This window comes from Cervus canadensis, chromosome 1, assembly GCF_019320065.1.
Source record: "Cervus canadensis isolate Bull #8, Minnesota chromosome 1, ASM1932006v1, whole genome shotgun sequence".
Lineage (NCBI taxonomy): Eukaryota > Metazoa > Chordata > Mammalia > Artiodactyla > Cervidae > Cervus > Cervus canadensis.
Window position 1 is genome coordinate 38,168,272 of NC_057386.1, and position 17,171 is coordinate 38,185,442.

At 44.2% G+C, this 17,171-nt stretch overlaps 1 protein-coding gene across 1 annotated transcript in view; it reads right to left on the reverse strand.

Moving 5' to 3' along the window:
* The window catches only part of VPS53 (VPS53 subunit of GARP complex), a 123,129-nt gene that overhangs the window by 54,850 nt on the left and 51,108 nt on the right, over positions 1-17,171 (reverse strand). The window contains exons 12-13 of the mRNA XM_043478615.1: positions 7,723-7,824; positions 32-126 (exon numbers count right to left, since the gene is read on the reverse strand). Of these exons, the coding sequence (XP_043334550.1) occupies positions 32-126; positions 7,723-7,824 (197 nt within the window). The remainder of the gene's footprint in view (positions 1-31; positions 127-7,722; positions 7,825-17,171) is intronic.

The window sequence follows — 17,171 nt, forward strand, 5'->3', positions numbered from 1 at the left end:
AGGAGAAAGCAGCAAAATGGTTGTCACTCACTTGTCCTGGGACTCAATATACACGTAGAGATGCGGCTCAAAACACTTGGAAACAATGCCGTGAAATGGATTGTCTGGGGCTTTAGGCTTCTTAGGCTGTAAAGGAAAAAAAGAGAGAAAAGGAAAGAAAAAAAGAAACTCTAAGCTTGAGCCATCTTTGCAAATTTTCCAGCAGTTTCAACAAAAACATCTCTTCAAAGTTCACTCCTAACTTACAGAAAAGAAGCACGCAGTGTAACTAGACTAGGACCATGTCCTGTATTATAATTCATGCCAGCTTGTGAATAATAAACCAGCTTTGTTGGCATCATTTATGTGCTCTGTGCAGTGAAAGATTTACGGCTACTGTGATAACACATGCATTTTCAATTTGGAAGTTCTTCATCATCTGACTGATGTTTCAAAAATGCAAATTCTTGCTAGTAATCAGCACCTTATGGCTGGGCAGTGCCTTGGAACGTCTAAAGTGCTTTTACACAGTCTAGTTTTGAAAGCCTCCATTCACTGCTTGTTACTATGGACCAAGCACTTTGATATGAAACGACATCTCACCTACTTCTCACAACAACCCTCAATGTAGGAATTATTACTACGATTTTACACTAAAAGAAGGGCTTCCCTGGTGGCTCAGCTGGTAAAGAATCCGTCTACAGTGAGGGAGACCTGGGTTGGGAAGATCCTCTGGAAAAGGGAAAGGCTACCCGCTCCAGTATTCTGGCCTGGAGAATTCCATGGACTGTATAGTCCATGGGGTCGCAAAGAGCTGGACACGACTGAGTGACATTCACTTTCACTACACCTAAAGAAAGGGAGGCACAAAGGTGTTAGCAGCCTGCCCCCAGGCACAGGGTGAAGTTTCCTATCTCCTAAAGGGGAACACTTTCTATGCTTCCTGACTGCTGAATTTCATCAACAAATAGGAAAAAACAACAACAACAACAAGGGTAGGGGGCCAAGACAGGGTTGCTAACTTTTTATTTTGCTACTTTACACTCTCAATATTCTCACCACAAGTTCCTAAAAGAGTATTTTATACCTAAACCTTTTAAAAGAGAAAATAGCTGCATAAAGGCAGTTCTTCCCAAGAAGAGACAGTTAGTTGGTGACCTTATACCAAGATAGAAAGATAGATAGGTAGATAGACAGGCTGGCTGTTTTATCTGTATTTTTTGCCTTGCACCAGCGAAAACATGGATCAGCCCTGGTCCCCAACTGACGGTGGGAAAATTGTATCTGATAAAAAGGTTATCTGGGCAGGAAAGCATTTAAAAACTACTCTTTGCTACTAAATTTCCTTTCAAAACATCTAAAAAATAAACAAGATCTTCCTACATATTTCTGTTCCTAAAAAAAGAAAAGCCAATTCTATCTATGTTTTGTTTGTGGGCATTTGAAAATAGATACAGGTCTCCGAGGTTTTGCTGGGGTTGATACAGGGGTACAACTTGGATATAAATCTTCTAGTAATTAAAAAAAAAACAAAAACCTGAAATACTTAAAAACATCTGTAAAAACTGGTAATGATCACCCAAAATTAAATGTCAACTGTAGACATATCCCATTTAATCTCATACCTAGCTTTATTCCCTTTTCACCTTCTAAGAATTCCATGTCTTTATTTATTTGGCAGGATTTGAAGAAACTCTGGTCCTTCCTAAGACTTACTATAGTCTGGGCTATTTTCTCTTACCATCCAGAAGCCACTGCCAAAGTCAGGCCTTAGGCTGAGGCTGTGAGAGGCTGTGGGCTTCCCAGGCGGCACCAGTGGTAAAGAAGCCACCTGCCAATGCAGGAGATGTAAGAGACGCGGGTACAGTCCCTGATCAGGAAGATCCCCTGGAGGAGGGCATGGCAACCCACTCCAGTATTCTTGCCTGGAGAATCCCATGGATAGAGGAGACTGGCGGGTTGCATGGGGTAGCAAAGAGTTGGACATGACTGAAGTGACTTAGCACACAAAAGCAGGTTAATTTGAGTTTAAATTGGCTAGATCCAAAGTTCTACTTCATTTCATAGATACCTTAGGGGTTTTTCTACATTTCCATTAGTTTAGAATGAGGGATCTGTGATGCAGTATGATGACTGTGAAGGTGTGGTCCTTATCTGTTTTACATTTTCCAGGTCAGTTACTTATACTTCAAATTTCGTTATTCTTTTCAATAAAGTGATCTGATAAACGAACAGAGAAATGTGATTTAACTTGTCTAACTTTTTTAGGATTAGATATCCTGAAATATCCTGATTTTAACAGTGCCACACAGCATGTGCATGGGCATGCTCCGTTGTGTTCGACTCTTTGCGACTCCAGACTGTAACCTGCCAGGCTCCTCTATCCATGGAATTTTCCAGGCAAGAATACTGGAGCTGGTTGCCATTTCCTTCTCCAGGGGATCTTCCCCACCCAGGGATCCAATCCCTGTCTTTTGTGTCTCCTGCACTGGCAGACAGGTTCTTTACCAGCTGAGCCACTGGGGACCCAGATATCCTGATTTTAGAACTGGAAAATAAGACCACAATACCCAGATACCTTTTCATTAACTAAAATGCAATCTTCATAAATATTATAATTATTCCCTTTATTTATATTTTTTCCCCTGACAAAAATATTCACATGTCTGTAGGATAGCTTCTGGAAATTATAAATGGGAGTTTGTGTAATATAGAATATTGTCATGTTTTAAATCAACATGTGTATTTTGTATCTTGGCTTTGTTTATTTATTTATTTTTTGTATCTGGCTTTATGTATTTACTAATTTCAGTGTGCTTTCCCAACAATTTACAGTGTTTTAATTTATCACTTTTGGATCACATTATAACATTTAAATAAGTCTATAAATGAGATATTGCATTGGTATTAAATTTTCTGATTTTGACCTGTGGTGATTTTAGTGAGTACCTGTCTTTAGTGAATATCTTTCTTAAGTGAATGTGTTTCCTAGAAAGGAAATACATACTGAAATACTCAGAGACAGAGGGCATGATACTTATAAACTTACTTGTTCTGAAAAAGAAAGAGACAGAGGGAGGGAGAATAAGAGACAGAAGAGAGAGGGGGAGGGGAGAAAATGATAAAGTGAATGTAGCAAAATAGTACAAACTAGTGAACTCAGGTGAAAGATATTTGGGAGTTCCTAGCAATATTTTTAAAACTTTCCCTAAATTTGACATTATTTTTTTAAAAAAGAGAAAAAGGTTTCAAAGAATAATAAAAAACATGGCAGATGATCCCAGGTATAGTAGAGGAGCATTTTGAGAAACGGCACATCACCAGCAGCTGGAACCACACTGTGTGGCAACAGAGACATCCACACCTGAGTGAAAAACGAGCTTAGCATCAACATCCCGGTTTTGATAACGTGCTGTAGCTATGGGAGCCATCAGCACTGAGGGGAGCTGAGAGACGGGTATCCAGGACTTCTCTGTGCAACTTTTCATGAGTCTATAATATTTTGAAATAAAAAGTTTGTTTTTTTTTTAAGTGGTTCAGAGGGACTTCCTGATAGTCCAGGGGTTAAGACTTCCCCTTCCAATGCAGGGGGTGTGGGTTCCATCCCTGGTTGGGGAGAGAAGATCCCACATGCCTCCTGGGCAAAACATCAAAACATAAAACAGAAGCAATACTGTAACACATTCAATAAAGATTTTAAAACTGGTCCACATCAAAAAACTTTTAAAAGAAAGGTAGTTCAGCAGAGTTAAGACTCCAAAGGCGAAGAAATTTTGGGAATATCTTTACCTATTTATTTTGCTTATATTTTCCTTTTTATGTATGCACAAAATGATATGTGATAAAAATGTATGGATGAATCTAAAGAGTTTATTCAGATAGAGATTCCAATGACTAGGGAGTATGGCTACCTGATATTTCAACAAACTCACCCTGACCCATCATCCCAGGGACCCAAGTTTGATGAGGCCCCACAGATGCCTCTGGCTGTGGCTCAGAGAGCCAGCCGCACAGTCAGACAGCACAGGGGGCCCGAACCTCCCTGCAGGTGACTCTACTCCACCCAGCCTCTGCCCTCTAATGGTGCTCCCAGCAGAGAGAAGGGACCTATAGCCATAGTCACAGCTCCCTGTCCTCTTACTGAGCTTTCAATGTGATTTGGAAGCAAGAGGGGAACAACGGGAGGAACTGCCTCAAGCCTGTTTTTTTTTAATCCCCACCTGCCTCCTGCCTCTGGCTGCCTCATATCTGTGTTCATATTTAGACGCTACAGGCTAGAATTGCAGCTCAAGTTGGTGTCTCCCTTTGCACCTTCCAGCTCCCTAAAGGGTTGCTTCTCAGCTTAAAGAATATACTAAAGTCGTTTAGCAGTAGCACTTGGGCTGGACTTCGGAGTGTGTGAATTCTGTCCAAAAGCTGCAGATGTTTAAGCTATTTCCTCCTGGAGTTTGATGGAATAATAAAAGGTTACTGTTGTCACAGTAAGGAGGTCTGCAGCTGGTCCCATTTCCTTTTATTATGATCCAATGTAAACAGATTAAATCTAACTGCTCGGATCACCAGAAGGGTACATTTTAAAGCCAGAAATTCCTTATTTCTTCTCTTTCTTTTATACTCTGAAGACCCTCAGTCCTCCTTCAGATGCCATTTTTTAATCATTGGGAACATGTTGGCAACAGACTGCTCGAACTAAATACCTCTTTTCAAGTTCACGCTCCCTTCTCTATAGCCTCATCTTGAGGGCCCCCTGTCTGCTGACTGCAGTGATGCCAACAGGTTGGGTAACCCAAGACAACTACTGGTCCCCCTGCCCTGGCCAGCTCACCACCAGCATCTCGTGCGCTTCCCCCTGAAGCCCCACCTGGCTCCTCCTCTTCCTGTGAGCCCAACTTCAGAAGCCAGAGAGTGACTGGGAAGTAGCGGGGTGGGGGGGTGGGTCCTGGAGCTCCCACCTAATCAACCACAAGTGGGATGGTGCTGGAGAGATGGTAGGAGGTTGGGGACGCAGACGAGGAGGCATTAGTCACTGGTGTGTCAGTTTTATTACTAAAAAGGAACAGCCCGTGAAACTGAGGGTGGATCATCTAGTCCAGTGGTTTTCAGTATGTTTTTTAGGTTTTTAAAAATATGGACCATTTTTAAAGTCTTCACTGAATTTTTTACAACATTGCTTCTGTTTTATGTTTTGTTTTTTTTGGCCGAGAGGCATGTGGGATCTACCTTCCAGATCAGGGATTGAACTTGCACCCGTTGCATTGGAAGCTGAAGTCTTAACCACTGGACCACCAGGGAAGTCTTAGTACTTTCCTTTTGAACATACCTAGAACCCATGATCCAAAAGTAATTTTACCTGGGAGTCCATGAAAAAAGTGACTCAAAACAGAACTGCTTTATTTGGAGGGACTTAGAGCTCTGGTCTCCTCCCAGCTCCCCACGGTGACATGTGACAGGGCACCAAGGAATATAACTGGAAAACCACTGGCTCCCTCTAAACAGGAAGAAACAAGGGAAGTCCAGTGAGAAAAGTACCTGCCTAAGGTCACACAGCCAGCTGATGGCAAACCAGAGTCTGGTATCTTCTCCATCACGTGACTCTGCTCTACCCCATGCACCTGTGTTCTGTGTCCTTAGAATGAGCAGGTCTTCATCCTTAAGACAAGCTTAATCTCAAGCTTCCAGGATGAGCAAAAAGTTCCACAAGAAAGAAAAAAAACCAAGTTACCCAACAAAACTGATTTTGTAGCTCATGGGGAACTCTATCATAATCCAGTTTTGTGACACCCCGGGATGACTGGCTAATGGGATAATTTTCCAACAGCACTGGGAGCATCTGAGTGTTCAGCTACATGATTCTGGATGTGACAGTGGCAGCCATGTACACTGGGGAGACAGGAGGGCCCTGAAAACAGCCCAACTACAGAAGGCCAGCTCAGAGGGTGCAGATACCTGAGCGTGGGTGGAGGATGAGCTCCACACCTGGACTCTTCTTTCTCATCCCAGTCCTTCTTCCCAAAGTGTGAGAGACGCATTTCTTTCTTTTTTTGGCTGTGTTGAGTGGCATGTAGGATCTTAGTTCCCAGACCAGGGATCAATCCTTCGATCCCCGCACTGAAAGCATGAAGTCTTAACCAATGGACGACCAGGGAAGTCCCTGAGAGAGGCATTTCTTTAGTTCAGAGAAATCTTTGTTTTCTCGAGCCTAGCTGATATGATGGCTTTAAATCAATTACGTTTAATCCTATAGATCTCTGGGATATGGCCTCAGGGCATCTCTCCAGTTTTCTCCTCCTCCTTAAGTCGCTCAGTCTGACTCTTCGCGACCCCATGGACTTTAATCTACTAGGCTCTACTGTCCAAGGGATATTTTAGGCAAGTGTACTGGAGTGGGCTGCCATTTCCTTCTCCAGAGGATCTTCCCAACCGAGAGATTGAACCTGGTTCTCCCGCACTGCAGACAGATGCTTTACCGTCTGAGTCACCAGGGAAGCCCTTATTCATTCCCTTTTATTCATGGGATTCATTTCTAGGTCCTCCACTTTTCAGGGCGACATCACAGTGTGATGGAAAGAGCGCCAGGAAAGGAATTTTAGTCTCTGACTTCCAGACCTGGCTTCCAGTCCTTTCCCAGTTTCTTCACTTCCAAACTCTGTAACCCTGGGCTATTCAGTGAGCCTGCCACTCACAGAAATCCTATAAAAGGAGAGGCAGGCATGGGAAGGATGAAATAAAGTAAAGCCTATAGAAGACTTTTAAACTATAAAGCACCATAAAAATTTGAGGCATCCACATTATTATAATTATTTAATCAGTGGATCGATACCTCTGATGGCATCACTTCAGAGCTGCTCCTGGGAATTCTGCTCTCCTGGCTCCTGTCAGGACTGTACACCTATCATCCCCCCTGGGCTAGGAACACAGGGTGAACTGCGATGTGCGTGGCTATGGGGTTCCCAGAGCTGCTCCTCCCAGCCGGCCTCCCTTTCGGTGGTGTCTGGATCAAAATAATCCCATAAAATCATCCTCCAGCAGCCAAGTGTAGAAAATTAAAAAGAAGGCTCACTAATCCAGACAGGAAAAGTCCTGATTTATTGCTCTAACCTCTCGTGTCATAAAATGGCAATGAAACAAAAACACCATTCTCTGGAATGGAGGGAGAGGAAATTTAAGAGTTGGACAGAAAAAGCCGAAGGAAATGAAAGCGCTGGTGTGCTCTGAAAAGTAACTCCCCAAATATGCCACTGGTCCCCTCGGTGTTTTCAGGCCTCCCTGACAGCTTCCAGACCTAAGGTGCTTGGCTTCCGCTGAGTCGGAGTCTCTCCTGGCTGACGGGGGCTGCTAACTTCACCAGGGATCTTTCAGCCTCTCATGTCATCACCGGACCAGATCAGGGGACAACTAAAAGCTGGGTTGACAAATTCGAGAGATGATGAATGAGCCAGGGCAGAGTTTGGCCACCCTGCCATACCCGCTGACCAAGTTTGGATGTGTTGCTGAGGCCAGTGGTGGTGAGGCGACTGGAGAGCAGAGGGGTGGGGTGGGGTGGGGTGGGGCAGGAAGGACCGCTCTCTTACTCAGGTTTCTAAATGCACTTTCAGATAAAGCCCTTCTAGAAAGACCACCAAAGCTGTAATCTCTGAATGTGGTCAACAGCCAAGGGATCATATTTAAGAATGAGCAGACCCATTTTCAGAAACAAACATTCGGCAGGCTGTGCGGGGGGAGGGGAATGCAAACCAGACTTACTTGCTCTAAATCTCCTTTCTCCATCGCCAGTTCCTCCATCTCTGCTGCTGGCTCATCTTCCAGGAAGGGATTGGTGGAAGCGGGTGGAGATTCGAGTTTTTTCTGTTAATTAGATGTGAGAAACAGATGGGTGTTTTCTGAGTAGAGTCAACACCTTTCCCCACTGATCTGCCTTTTCCAAGCCTCTGCAACAGCTATACCATACAATCTGATGGGCAAAAATGGAGACACCCTGGATCACATTCTCACCACCAGGCCTTCACACTGCTTTTTATAACTGGAGGATAATTTATAACACTGTGATGGTTTCTGCCACATATCAACATGAATGAGCCACAGGTATACATGTGTCCCCTCCCTCCTAAGCTCCCCCCTCCCCCCTCAGCCCACCCCTCCAGGCAGTCACACAGCACCAGTTTTGGGTTCCCCACATCACACATCAAACTCCCTCTGGCTCTTCCAGAAACCTTAGCCCACCTGACCCCAACTGTGAGCTGCCTAAAACTCTCACTCATCCTTCAGTCTTCAAGTCAGAAGTCCCCTGTTCTGGGCAGCCTTTCCCCACCTGGCAAGTCTGGTTTAGAAGCCTCCATCCCCACCTGGCATGTCCCCTAACCAGGTATTTATTAAAATACTGCCAATTACTCATGTGTGTGTGTCTCCTCCCCACTAGGTTCTGTGACTGCAGGAATCATGTCTGTCTTCTGTCCTATCTCTGGTGCCTGGCCAGAGACCTCATATCTCTTCTGAAATATGAAGATGGGTTTGAATTCAAAAACAAAATCCAGAGCTAATCTTTTGTGTTCCAGATCATAGACTTTTCTTTTCCCAATTGAGACCCATTACAGCACCCACAATAAGATCTCCTTGAGACAAATTACTCCCCAGCCCCTGAATGTGACTTTTTTTTTCATTTTTCAAAAATACTTCTGAGCATGTATTAAAAACAAACAAACAAACATTTATTTGACTGCACTGGGTCTTAGCTGCAGCATGCCGGATTTTCAGTCTTTAGATGTGGCACTCGACCTCTTTAACTGCCACATGTGGGATCTAGTTCCCTGATCAGGGATCGAACCTGGGTCCCCTGCATTGGGAGCACAGAGTCTTAGCTACTGGACCACCAGGAAAGTCCCGTGACCACTCTTTCAAAATATCACTGACTGAGACCTCAGGCTAGTAGAAAGCTGGAGACAGGAGATGTGAGTTTCAGCTCCAATGCTGTTGCGCTGGCCCAGTCACCTAGCTTCTCTGAACCCCAGCAGCCTGACTGGCTGAATGAGGAGGATGGAGTTACAGACTACTTGAAGGATTAAGTGTGATAAAGCATGTGAAACATTAGAAGAAGCACATGATACATACTTCCAATGATGATTCCAGTGCAACAACAGAATCGAGGTGGTGCTTTGGAATTTTTTTTTTTTTTTTTTTTACACATCTGACCTCAGAATGTTGTTTATACCAAGGAGCTGGGTGTTCTAGCAGAAAGGGAACTCAGCAGACAAGCAGGATAAAGGGGATTGGCAGGTGCTGGGGAAGAGGAAGAGGGGAGAGGAACGGCTCTCTTGAGATAAGAAGCTGGGTACAGAGGGAGTTTCTAAAAGTACTTGTGAGGCGATTTCCCTGGTGGTCCAGTGGCTGTGACTCTGAGCTCCCAATGCAGGGGCCTAGGACCGATCCCTAGTCAGGGAACTAGATTTCACATGCTGCAACTAAAGATACACATGCCACAATGAAGATCAACGTTCCCACGTGGCACAACTAAGACCCGGCACAGTTAAACAAATAAGTATTTTTAAATTTTCAAAAATAATAAAATAAAAGTACTTGTGATAATTTGAGCATGTATCAGTGCAGCAGACTGAATTAATCCCTATGGCAAGAGGGATGGCAGACAGACCACAGTGTATGAATGACTTTGTCCGGTGCCAGGACATCAGCTGAAGATGTTACCGAGAAAAGAAAGAAAGAAGGAACCCAACAAACAACACAGAAAAATAAAAAATAAAACTTAAACACACACACACAAACCACACCCATGTCTGGTTTAAGCTTTAAGACAATTCCACTTAAATCCATGTAAACTACTTCTTTTTTTTTTTTTTTTACTTAATTCTTGGCTAAAACACTTGAACATTATTATGTAGCTAGACAGAGCCTTGGTGTATGAAGAAAGCCTTGTGATTAAGGCACTGTGTGTGTGTGCGTGCACACGCTCAGTTGCTCAGTTGCGTCCAACTCTTTGCAACCTTAAGGACTACACCCCACAGGATCCCCTGTCCATGGAATTTTCCATGCAAGAATACCAGAGCAGGTTGCCTTTTCCTCCTCCAGGAGATCTTCCTGACACAGGGATTTACCTGCATCTTGTGTCTTATGCATTGGCAGGTGGATTCTTTACCACTACGCCACCTGGGAAGCCTAATTAATGCATTAGCTCAAGGATATCAGGAGGAGAACAATGATTTTTGAGGCATCCTCTGAAGAAACAATACGGTCTAAGAACCCAGCAAACATTTCAAATGTATACACTTTGAAATTTGGGTTCTTTGCCTGATATGGGGGGGGGGGACCTCATAAATGTAAAGCAATTTACATTTATTTTCAGAATTAGGCTATTTTTAGAAAGTAATGTTTCTTTGAAAGCCATATTTCTAAGTTTTAGTTGTCTCTGTGAGGGTTGCTGGTATTTTAGAGTGAGGGTGAAAAAGGGAATCTAAGCTTCAACAACAAGTTAAATTAGTTAATAGCACTGGATTCCTGATCCTACTGGGTCAAACTGGGTCCGGGGATCACACTGTTGAGCTGGCCCGCTATGATTCTGAGTCTTTCAGTCCTTTGGAGATGAGGAGAGCAAGTCAGCAACTGAATGCAAAGCTTTGTTCAAAATCATTCAGCAATAGAAACAGGATGTAAGTTTTTGAACCAAATATTCCTCATCTAGGCCTACCAGGGTTGATAATATGTTTCACAATTATACACAGGTAGGTCTCATTTTAAAAACAATGTGTTCTTGGAAATGTTGACAAAAGGGGATATTGGTGATGTGGACTGAGGGCGTTCCTGGGCTCCACGCTCACTGATGGGAGTATTCAATGGATGGAGGTTAAGTCGTAAGAAGCAAACATAAAAGGCAGCACTGAAAAAGCAGAGAGACGCTCCAGGCAGTACAGTGTGGGCTACTTGTTTGGTGTCACCGGGTCAGGAGATTCTCCACAGTAGAGGTGTCCTTCCTATTCCCACAGTCTGTCTCTATTAACAAACTGATGAGATGACTGGAGTCAGGGGCACTCAGGAACTTCCTGCTCATTCATGTGAGGCACATGCATTCCAACTGGGAACCAAGCTGATACCAGAAAAGCGATTCACCACTCCTCGACCTGACCAAGGGATGCACTGGGCACCACAAGGAAAGCAGGGAGCGAGGCGGACTATGCTCGGTCCTGAGGGAGCTTATGGCCAAGTGGGGGAGGCAGACTTTAACCAGAGAATCACACAAGCGTGTGAGGAGGGCCATGCAGGAAAAGCAGAGGCTGTTATGAAAGGATGCAACGGAGGGTCACAGAAAACCACCCTGAGGAAACAATGTTTGAGCCAGAACTGAAGGATGCTTCAGAGCTCGTGTGGGAGCGATGTGGGGTGTCCAGGGCTGAGCATCTGCTCAGCTCCAGGCACGCTCCTGGGCACCAGAGATCCAGCACTGAGCAAGATAAAGAAGGCAGGTGACGTGCTGAAAATACAGTGTGGGAACTGGGCTGGGCTGGGGAAGTTCTTCACAAGGTGATCCAAGAGGGCCTCTCTGAGGCAGGGACATTTGAGTAGAGATTTGAATGAGGAGAAGCAGCCGGTTGGGCCAAGACCTGGGGAGGAGCATTCTCCCCAGGGAGAGCCGGTGCAAAGGCTGGAGTGAAAGGAGCATGGCGGGGAGGGGCAGTGGGGCCCCCGATCACACAGCCTGTCGTGGGCTGTGGGAAAGGCTGGTTTTCTCGTACCAACTGGGCAATCACTGGGGGCTCTAAACAGGGCAGTGGAAGGACCCAGTTTTAGATTCTGAAGAGGCTGCTGCCAGGTGGGGCTGACACCAGAGTGGGCGAAGCCAGAGTGGTGGAGATGGACAAAAGGAGCCACATTTGGAGCATCTTCAGAAGAGCAGACTCAGCGGGACTTGGTGAGAGTGTGGATGTGACGGGGAAGGAAAGAAAGGAATCAGGGGAAAGGCGCTTTCTGGCCTGAGGAACTGTGTGGCTGGTGGGACCACTGACTGAGGGATGGGCCTGGGTTCGAGTCCAGGCTCTACCACTCGGGTATGTGGCTTAACTTCTCCATGCCTCAGCCCTTCCACCTGCAACATGAAGGGCTATGAACACCCACTGCACAGAGATGTAGAGACAGTTAATGAGGCAGCACACGTAAAGCATGACTGTGTATACGGAGCAGCTAAACACAACAGCCGGGGAAGTGCGGCATGCAGGGGCTGTCCTTAGTGTTTAACTGGGGTACAAGTCACGAGGGCAGGACCGTGGCGTGCCCCTCAATACAGCGATGCTCGGCGGGGAACGAGAGAGGAACACAGGGCTTAGAGGACCCATAAAAAGAATGTCTTTAATCACAAGTGAGATCTGTCCCTACTATTTCATCTCTTTGGGAGCTCTCCGGAAAATGAAAGCAATGCATCCATCAAATTACAAGGCAGAGGCCCGCTGGGCTTCACCCTTCTGCCCTAGTCTCCAACAAAGTCCTCCAAGTACCTCCTGGACCACCATCCCATTGGCAAATGTTATGCCACAAAACACCGAGAGGTGGACGCAGACGCCTGCTACTGAGGGGGCCATGCTACTGCTCTGATTAATTTGCTGTGATGAAAGAACCAGTCTCTGCAGGGAGCCATCACCAGCACAACTCAGCCCTGTGTGCAAGAGGCCCGCTGGCAGAGACAACCAAATCTGCCACTCACTCCTGCTCTGTGGCTGTCATAGACCACAGAGAATTACAAGTTGAGGTTTAGATTTTAAAGAACTCAAATGACATGTTCCATGAGCTCTGGGGCTGCTAAATGAAACCAAAAATCTGCCAAGAAATGCACAACTTTCCAGTTTTGAAAGAATTCATTCTTTTTGCTATGATGACAGTTGATTTCAAGTTCATACATGAAAAGTCTTCACATGGCCAGGGTATTCCTACTAATTAAAGCACATGGGATTCCCAACACTATCAAAACAACAGAGGCCAGAGGACAGACAAGCTGTCTCATTTACTGTTGGGAAGAGCCAACCAGGCTTTAGTCAGTAGTATGTCCATATCTGGGTCTGTCTGCACAAATCTCTTTCTAAGGTCTTAGCTGAACCCTTGAAATAATCAAAGAAGAAACTCTGAAATTTAAGATGAATCTGTTTCCTTTCCCTGGAGAAGAGACCTTTCAATGTTAGATGAAAGTTCCACAGTTTCTGCATTTCTCACTCCATAAACACTTTATTCCAGCCCAGTTCCTGATTTGTCCTTAAAGAGATGGCCTGGAGGCCTCGGCCGATAGGACAGTGAACACAGGCCTACGCACACCTGGTTTAACCTCGCTGGGACCCCTCTTTTGTTCTTGGTACCACCACGTTCAGATCGCATGTGACAGTTATGTACAGGTGTCTTTCTCCTACTAGAATATACGCACCTGTCTGATTTAATTTTTCATCTTTACCCAAGGCCCTGCCCCAAGAGGGAGCTTGAAAAACACTGGTGGATAAACGCTGGTGGAGAAGCATTCAATAAAGTTCTCTTCAGACACAGGCATTATGGTTTCTATTTTTTGTTTAAAAAAAAAAACCAACCAAAACCCAGGTAGGTGTAGGTGTGTGTGCACATGTGCATACACGGTTGGAAGAATCTCAAATTATAACCCACACTATTAAACAGTGCACATCTCTGGGAGGAGGGATTTAGAGTAACTAAGAAAGGAGAGATTATTCTATTTTTTTTAAATATTCTGTCTTCTATTTTATTTAAGATTTATGTCAACCTTTTTTTTTTTTTTAATGTGGGCCATTTTTAAATTCTTTATTAAATTTGTTACAATATTGCTTCTGTTTTATCTTTTGGTTTTTTGGCCACAGGCATGTGGGATTTTAGCTCCCTGACCAGGATCAAACCTATAGCCTCTGCATTGAAAGGTGAAGTCTTAACCACTGCGACCTGGATCCAATGCCAGGGAAGTCCCAAGAAGAGATTGTTCTTTTAAAGTATTTTATTCTGTTTGAGCTATAATAAGCATGACTCTCCCTCTTTTTGGTAGATAAATTATCTGAAGCATCAAGATGATTTATAACGAAACTCAGATTTTCTAAAACCCTTGATATTTTAAAACTGTGACATAATTAACATAAAATTCACCATTTTAAGGTGATTTTCATTTCAGTGATTTCATAGAGGCTGAATATAATGTTTACCATAAATCTAATCATTGAGTCTCTAATAATGCATGTGGGTATAATTAAATCCTATCTAGACATTTGCTTTTAATTTCAAGGCTTTTTTTTTTTTTTGTAAATTTCTTGTTGCCATTTGATTTTTTTTTTTTTTCAGTTTTTTTTTTTAATTTTTTTTATTTATTTTTTTTTTTTTTTTTTTTCAGTGGGTTTTGTCATACATTGATATGAATCAGCCATAGATTTACACGTATTCCCCATCCCGATCCCCCCTCCCACCTCCCTCTCACCCGATTCCTCTGGGTCTTCCCAGTGCACCAGGCCCGAGCACTTGTCTCATGCATCCCACCTGGGCTGGTGATCTGTTTCACCATAGATAGTATACATGCTGTTCTTTTGAAATATCCCACCCTCACCTTCTCCCACAGAGTTCAAAAGTCTGTTCTGTATTTCTGTGTCTCTTTTTCTGTTTTGCATATAGGGTTATCGTTATCACCTTTCTAAATTCCATATATATGTGTTAGTATGCTGTAATGTTATCTTTCTGGCTTACTTCACTCTGTATAATGGGCTCCAGCTTCATCCATCTCATTAGGACTGGTTCAAATGAATTCTTTTTAATGGCTGAGTAATATTCCATGGTGTATATGTACCACAGCTTCCTTATCCATTCATCTGCTGATGGGCATCTAGGTTGCTTCCATGTCCTGGCTATTATAAACAATTTCAAGGCATTTTAATTTACAGACTATATCAAATCCCTCCTAAAGGGTCAGGAATTTAGGCAATCAGCTAGAAACCTGGGCAGTTCCCTTCTTCCAGTAACTGTTATAACACAGGACATTATGAGTTTGTTGGGGCTGGAATAATAAAAACAAAACATGCCCTGTCCTTAAGGCTCTTTCAGTCTAAGTTTCTAACAGATGTCAAGTCACATCCGTCAAAAAAGAGCAAAAGATGATGCATCCCACGGCTCAGTTAGGAAGAGCTTTCCAGGTGAACCTGTCTTTTCAAGTGAGCTCACCCTCATTGTTTCACTGTCAATCGGTCACCAAGGGGCATGAAAAGGCCTGATGACACAGTGAAGGGTACAAGGGAGCAAGCCTGGGAGGGTCTCTGGTTAACCTGGCCCTTTGGCTGACTTCTTATCTGCTCTATTATTTTCCAAAGAATTTGATAACTTTCAATGAAATCTGGCATATGATAAAGAGTATTAAGATATACTTTGATTCATTCTGTAGCTCCACTACCCTGAAACAAAATGGTGACCACAAAAGATTACCCAAAAGGCATATCCTGGCATCAAGGCCAGACAGGGAGGAGGGTAGGAGACAAGCAACAGCCAGTCTTCAGATGGGGTGTCCAGCAGCTAGACTGGCCATTAGGCCAGGTGGCACTTCTGACCCAGCCCAGGCCAGCCTCTTTCCAACACTGTCTGTTGGGAGCATTGTCAACAGTCACTACTAAGTCCATCAGGGTCTCTGACACTGATGTCTGCAGGCGACTGGTGAAGGTGTGGCCCCACTTGTGCACACCAAGATGTTTGCTGGACCAGGTTCAGAGTGAACATCACTGAGAGTGAGAAGCACAACCTTCACATCTCCCCACAGCAGGGCAGCCGTGAACCAATTCTCCAGGACCTGGCCTGCCTTGTGGAAGAGGCCAGAGGAGTTCTGTTGCCTTTCTAGAAATTCATCTTTAAGGGAAGATCCTTGAAGGCTGTGGAGCTGCCATGGTCAGGAACTGGAATGCAGAACGGTTGCTGGGTCACAATAACTGGGACAAAGAACAGTCTCAGGGGAAGAGACTGTTTTAAAAGAGAGAAGTGACTTTGAGAAGGCTGTGTGGAAGACAGCTGACCAACTGGAGAGGTGAAGGGTGAATAAAAGCTCACGGCTCAGGATTTCCCTGGCGGTTAAGACTTCACCTGAAAATGCAGGGGATGCAGGTTCGATTCCTAGTTGGAGAACTAAGATCCCACATGTCTCACAGCCAAAAAACCAAAAAATGAAACAGAAACAATACTGTAACAAATTCAATAAAGCCTTTAAAAATAGTCCACTTAAAAACAAAAAAGGTCATGGTTCAGCAGGATTTTTTGTAATCTGAAACTCTGCAAACTAGATAGGAGAGGCAGGCAACAGCTGAACAAATGGAGGAGGCATTTGTAAATTGATTATGCCAAAGAATTTCAAAGACAGAAGTCCAAAAAGGAACGGATTGGTGGGAAAGGTTCAGGGGTTCCTAGTGATGGGGAACAACATCGCAGAGCATAGTACCCCCAGGAGACAGAAGGCTGCAGTCTGGGAGCATGACCCTGGCAGTGGGTAAAAGTGGAGAGACGCCAGGCTGCCCTGAGAAACAAGTAGACATCCACTGTTATCATTTCCAGACCTTTTTCTTACCTATTTACATATATAAACATGCTTCTTCCACAAATGGAATTCTACTATATGTACTGGGCTCTGTGGCTCAGTTGGTAAAGAATCTGCCTGCAATGCAGGAGATCCCTGGTTCGGGAAGACCCCTTGGAGAAGGAAATGGCATCCCACTCCAGTATTCTTGCCTGGAAAACCAATGGACAGAGGAGCCTGGCAGCTCCAATTCATGGGGTCGCAAAGAGTTGGACATGACCTAGCGACTAAATCACCACCACTGGGCTATAGCTTATGTTTTGCACCTATATATGTGAGAGGTTTTCTTCCTATGACAGCATATCTACATCTATTCCTCACTCAACCACTCTGAAACTGTTCTATCTATTCCACAGCGTGAATATACCATATTTTACTTAAGGTCAGTGATGGACATTATAGAAATCTCCAACGTTTTCTGCTTTTAAGGTTGCAGTTCACCTTTTTGGGAGTTACATCTTCCTCTAAACACATCTTCATTATAACAAAACTCAAGAGTTGATAAAGTAATAAGGTATTTGTGACTGAGTAAGTGAGGACTCTGTGACTCACAGAATTACTAGGCTTAAAATGGGGCCGATCCCTTGATAAAATGATGACAAGACATTCTAAAAACATGAAG